This window comes from Durio zibethinus, chromosome 4 (genome assembly GCF_047325235.1).
Source record: "Durio zibethinus cultivar Kanyao isolate XHJ-2024 chromosome 4, ASM4732523v1, whole genome shotgun sequence".
In the NCBI taxonomy this organism is placed as follows: Eukaryota; Viridiplantae; Streptophyta; class Magnoliopsida; order Malvales; family Malvaceae; genus Durio; species Durio zibethinus.
Genome location: NC_143165.1, coordinates 35,892,077 through 35,897,163, shown reverse-complemented (window position 1 = coordinate 35,897,163; position 5,087 = coordinate 35,892,077). Strand labels below are relative to the sequence as shown.

The window sequence follows — 5,087 nt, the reverse complement described above, 5'->3', positions numbered from 1 at the left end:
TTTTTGTTGAAAAAAAATCTACTTATAAAAGTAATAAATCCTCTAATAAATTCCAATGTCTAACTTGGTCATGCACTTTGACATGCATTGATGTCATGGTGAGAATTTATAATTTCGATGATCAACCAAATAGGGGCGCAAATGATTTTATTCCAAATTAAATTTTAAATAACTTTCTCTTTTGAGAAAAAGAAAAGTAAAATATGGAAAATATTCAAGAGCATTATATCCTTAAAACCTGAAATTTAACTTAATTAATTCTTACAAACAGATTTAAAATTCAATTTGCTACATTTTAACCATTTCCTTTATCCTAAGCCATGACACCTTTATAAATTAAAAAAAAAAAAAAAAAGAAGACAAACTCCTAAATCACAAAAACGTTCCATCATCAATCTGTACATTCAAATCCACCCCTTTCCTTTGAGTAGGACAGTAATACAATTTCCTTCCCATGATCAAAGGAGGGTTCCATTTCCCCCTATATCTCTATTGCTCAAACAAGAGAAGATGAAATCACCTTGAGCTTTCAAGCAAGCCTCAGCTTCGGTCAAATGTGACTGACATTCCCAGCTACAGAACGAGGGCAATAGCATCTTCAATTATTCAATAAGAACTGGGTAGGAAAATGGTGACAACATATGTTTATAATTAATCTTTCAAAGCGCGATTTGTCATGTCCTTGGCTGCCTTCAAGAATGCAGAATAAATATGGTAGGTATAAGGCCATAATGTGCGGCCTGGCATGGAGCCATAGACCCTTAAGAGAAGGATCAAAGTTCTACTTTAGTATGATCTGATGGTAGAGACCCTGCCAAAGCATTAGATAAATTTTAGTACATTTGGCGTATGACATAGGCCACAGGGTGTTAATAAAAAGGAGTAATACCGTTTACTTCTTGGTTGTCAGAAGGAGCATTGGCTCCATAGTTCATCTGGACAACATTGTGGAGGTCATCCTCCCATGCATTCGATACCTAGAACAAAAATGAATAGACACAAAAAGTAAACTTGTAATCCTCATAGATTCATGAAGTTAAGCAGATAAAACATTTTACGTCATTCACATCATGCATTAAAGCCAAGTTCATTTGCACAGTAATATTTCTTTAGCCTGTTCTTTTTTTTTTTTTACACATTGGTAACACTTTAAAAAATATTAAAAGAATAAATAGACTCAAGTCTCAAGTTTATGAAAGGGAAAGGTTTCACAGAGGTTGCCTATTAATTAAACATTTGATGCTACAAATATCCACACACATGCATGAAGTGTGAACTGTGAACTATAAAAAATGAAAAAAAGGAAAACCTGAGTGGGCTCCTTGAATCCTCCAGCCATTGGAGTGAAGTGGGAACTGAGAGTTCCACGAATAACATCAGCATTATTCCCCATGACAGGAAGAGCACCTTGAACGAGTCCAGGTTGAGTCGGATGTAATGAAGGATAACCCACAGAAAACTCAGGAGAAAACCCCAGAGTTGATGAAGGACCTGCTCGTAAGTGAATAATCTGTATTTTGATGTCGTAGTGAGATGGATTAAATGAGACAGAGATATGAGTAGTTGCTAAATCTACGCCGATCAACTTACATCTTTTGGCAGAAGCCCTTCTATATTAAAATCCAGTCCTGGGTCCACCGTTGCAAGTTTCATTGATAGAAACTGCAAAAAGGAAGAAAATAAAGTGACACATTAGAACTTGAGAAAGGTAGCAGATGGTTATATCTCTACGGTATATGCAAATCAGTGAAAATTATTGTATGGAAATTAGATGAGTTCTAGAGATTCAGACTATGATTCTATCCATAAATTATCAGTTTCGAAAGGCAAGAATATCATGATTAATACCATATATGCCCTTAGGTTGTAACAATATATACCTCAATCTAGAACAAGATCCACAAGTTATTTTTTTAGTTTGTGTATTTATCAGATCATTTCGATAAAATTGAAGTGTGCACCATTCTGCCATCACCAACTAAACTAGATTACTAGGATACAACTGGGTTGGCAAAGGGAAGTTTAGAATTCTGCTCCAATACCTCAACCTGCCGCTGAAGTGACTGCACATAGTTAATGATTTCATCTAGCATCAATGCCTTGCCAGTAACCTGCAAGAACCAATACCCTCACAAAATGAATTACAGTAGCTGTTCCGACTACTAATCGTAAGTTAACCGGATTGTATTCCCTAAGCTATAGCATCCAAGAAAACACACCTTGCTGCAACCAGGTACAAGGTCCTGAAGAAGTTTCATCCTTTCACTAATCTTTTCTCTTCTTACCTGTAGTCATAACCAATTAACTCGAATCTAAACAACAAATATGATCTAAATATTGCCAATTTTCAATAAGTTTTCCATGTAAAATTTACCCTTTCTGCAAGACTATGGCTGTTTGTTGCCTGGCCTCTTCGGGCTCTGACATGGATGTATTCTTCTTTTGGTGGATCAGAAGCTTGAGAACCTTTTTTCCCCTGTTTTCCTGTAGTCTTATTGATCATTGTAGTTTGGTTCTGGTCTCCCTTCTGTTGATTTTCAGCACTATCCTTTGCAGCCTCAATAGGTGGTTGGCCTCCCTTAGCTTGATCATCCTCAGCATCCTGCCATAAATTTAGCAATCAAGAACTTAGACTATAAACAAAAAATATATAATGGATCAGGGAAACAATTGGCAAACATTTTTTTACCTGTACAATCCTTTTTCTTTTCTTTGAACTAACACCCTTAGCTGAAGGTTCACCACCTGTACCATCCAATGCAGATGGCTCATCTTGACCACCAGCACCACCACTAAACTCAGCCTTATCAGACTCGTTACCAGAGCCAGCAGTTCCTTGTTTTGCTTTTTCTTTAGATGGAACAAGAATTTCACTTCCCCTTTCATTCTTGTGTGGGCTTTCTTGAGTAGACCTATTTTCAACTTGCAAACAAGCATCTCTAGAAGCTTCAGTGGCATTCAACTTACGTTTCTGAGATTCCATACCAGATACTGATTTCATCCCACTGATTGCAAAAATGTCTTGTGGTCCTTGCATCAAGCCCACACCCCTAGTATAGATATCCATGGATTCAGGAATACCAAAAGGGTTCACCATATCACTAAAATTTCCCCCATTGAAGCTTGATAGCCTGGCAGCACGCTCAATGAAAGCTGAATCAGCTGGCAATTGAGATAGGCTCTGTGGTAGAATCCCAGTCGCATGTGGTAAAAACATACCTCCTTTCAACATTGAACTTGATGCATTCCAACCCATGTCAAATGGTCTATCAATGCTACTTCTCCGAGAGTTTGGACCACCTTTTCCAATTCCTATTGCATTTAAAGAGCTCGCACCATTTTGCACATTAATGTCACAAAATACCAAGTTTTGTGAATTAGAAGGATGCTCCCAAAGGTTAGAACCAAATGAATCTACCCCTGAAGCAGAGGCACAAGAAGAACCAATAGCCATGGGATTATCACTGGGAACCAAGCTCATAGGTGGACTTGTGAGATTGGCACCGCCAAACTGCCAATCAGATGACATACCAGGTGCCTGGTAGTTTATGTTATTCTCGTTCCTCTTTTCTAGCTCGTGTTTATCCTTTTCACCTATGTCCATCCCTCTTCAACAAGAACAGCAGAAGTAACTCAGTCTATCCCTTTTCTCCACAATTATGTTTGAACACGCAAACAACAGATTTGACAACTACCTAAAAATACCCTTAACTGCTCTAAGATGATCAACCAAAGATCAAAGATCACAAAAGAGGCAGGTAGAAGAGAACAACAACAAACAAATCACATGTGAAAGATATCTAATTCTTTGAAATATACTAAAACACAATAACTTTACAATCAATCTTCAAGCTAAGTCCACAAAGGGTCTGAAAGTTATAGTCCTAAAAAGCTGAAATAAACCTAACCCAAAAAAAAACCATAGAAACTGCTCAGAAGAAGTATCAAAGAAAACCCACCTCAATTAATGAACCCCCAAAAACAAAACTGACATTAAGTAGCAAACATCCCCACAGGCTGAAACAGCCACCATTTCCAAAGCAACAACTGCAAATTGGAAGTACCCAAACTTGCACAAAGGAAAAAGCCTTCTTCAAAAAAAAAAAGAAACAGAACAGAGCAGAAAAAGAAGTTCAAAGAAGAGCTGTAAAAATAAAATTAAAAGTCTACTAGAAGCAGTCAATTAATCTAGAAAAGAACATTGATTTCAGTACAATAAAGCCACCCTTCTCATTCAAAACCCTAGTCAGAGTTTACCAGAAAGAACCCAGAAAGAGAGAGAAACTCAACTAAAAGTGGGGAGAGAAAGATACCCATGTTCAGATTCTCTGCTTACTTTTTTGTACTCTCTCTGCTCTCTCATAGTCTCATTCAAGGCCTTTTCTTTTTTTTTCTTTTCAACACTCCCAAGCACACAAAAATTAAAGCTTTTATTGCATTTGAGCTAGTTCTTTTCTTTTCTTTTGTTCGCTTAGCAACAGAACAACTCTGCTACAAAACAATCCAAAAAACCCACAGAAGAAAAGTAATAAAGGAGAGAGTTTTATTACTTTAGAGTGAGAGAAAAGAAATGGGTATTTGTCTATTTCGAAGGGGAGAGAGTGAAAGAGAAGAGTTATGGCAACGGTCCTGCATTTATACCCACGCTTGCATCAAAAAGAGAGCACTTTGATCATTAACCACCGCCACTGCTACTGTTAAAATATTTCGAAACACCCCCTTTCTCTTCCTTCAAACTTCAAAGCTTTGCTTACTTCGTACTATGTGGGAGTATTTTTTTTTTTTAAAAAAATTCAATAAATTACTTTGGGGGTTATTTTTTCGAGTTTGTTTTGGTATTTTTAATTGTTTTTTTAGTTATAATTATACCCATTTGAGCTAACAACTGTCACTGCCAACTTTCATTAGAGGATTTGTTTGGTACATTGTCTTTTGTTTATCTTATTGTATGGTCCTTTTGATTAAAAAAATCTTTGGGACCATTTGATCATCTAACATTTCTTTTCTTTTCATTATGAAGATGCGTTGGCTAATTGATAATCATATTCTCTTGTAACTAAACCACAAAGCTTAAATTTTTTTTCCTC

General features: G+C 36.6%; 1 protein-coding gene across 4 annotated transcripts; it reads right to left on the bottom strand.

The window, feature by feature from the left end:
• Positions 1-202: 202 nt before the first annotated feature.
• Positions 203-4,730, bottom strand: LOC111288528 (transcription factor bHLH49-like). 4 transcript variants are annotated; one of them, XM_022879452.2, is made up of 9 exons: positions 4,337-4,730; positions 2,690-3,608; positions 2,375-2,602; positions 2,220-2,285; positions 2,043-2,111; positions 1,591-1,662; positions 1,310-1,510; positions 890-977; positions 203-811 (listed from the first exon to the last, which is right to left on the bottom strand). In XM_022879452.2, the coding sequence occupies exons 2-9, from the start codon at positions 3,602-3,604 to the stop codon at positions 774-776; spliced, it is 1,677 nt and encodes a 558-aa protein (XP_022735187.1). In that variant the 5' UTR covers positions 3,605-3,608; positions 4,337-4,730; the 3' UTR covers positions 203-773. The 4 variants fall into 4 exon arrangements, with proteins under 4 accessions (XP_022735187.1, XP_022735184.1, XP_022735186.1 ...); XM_022879449.2 differs by having other exon boundaries at positions 4,314-4,645; XM_022879451.2 differs by having other exon boundaries at positions 4,291-4,410.
• Positions 4,731-5,087: the final 357 nt, after the last annotated feature.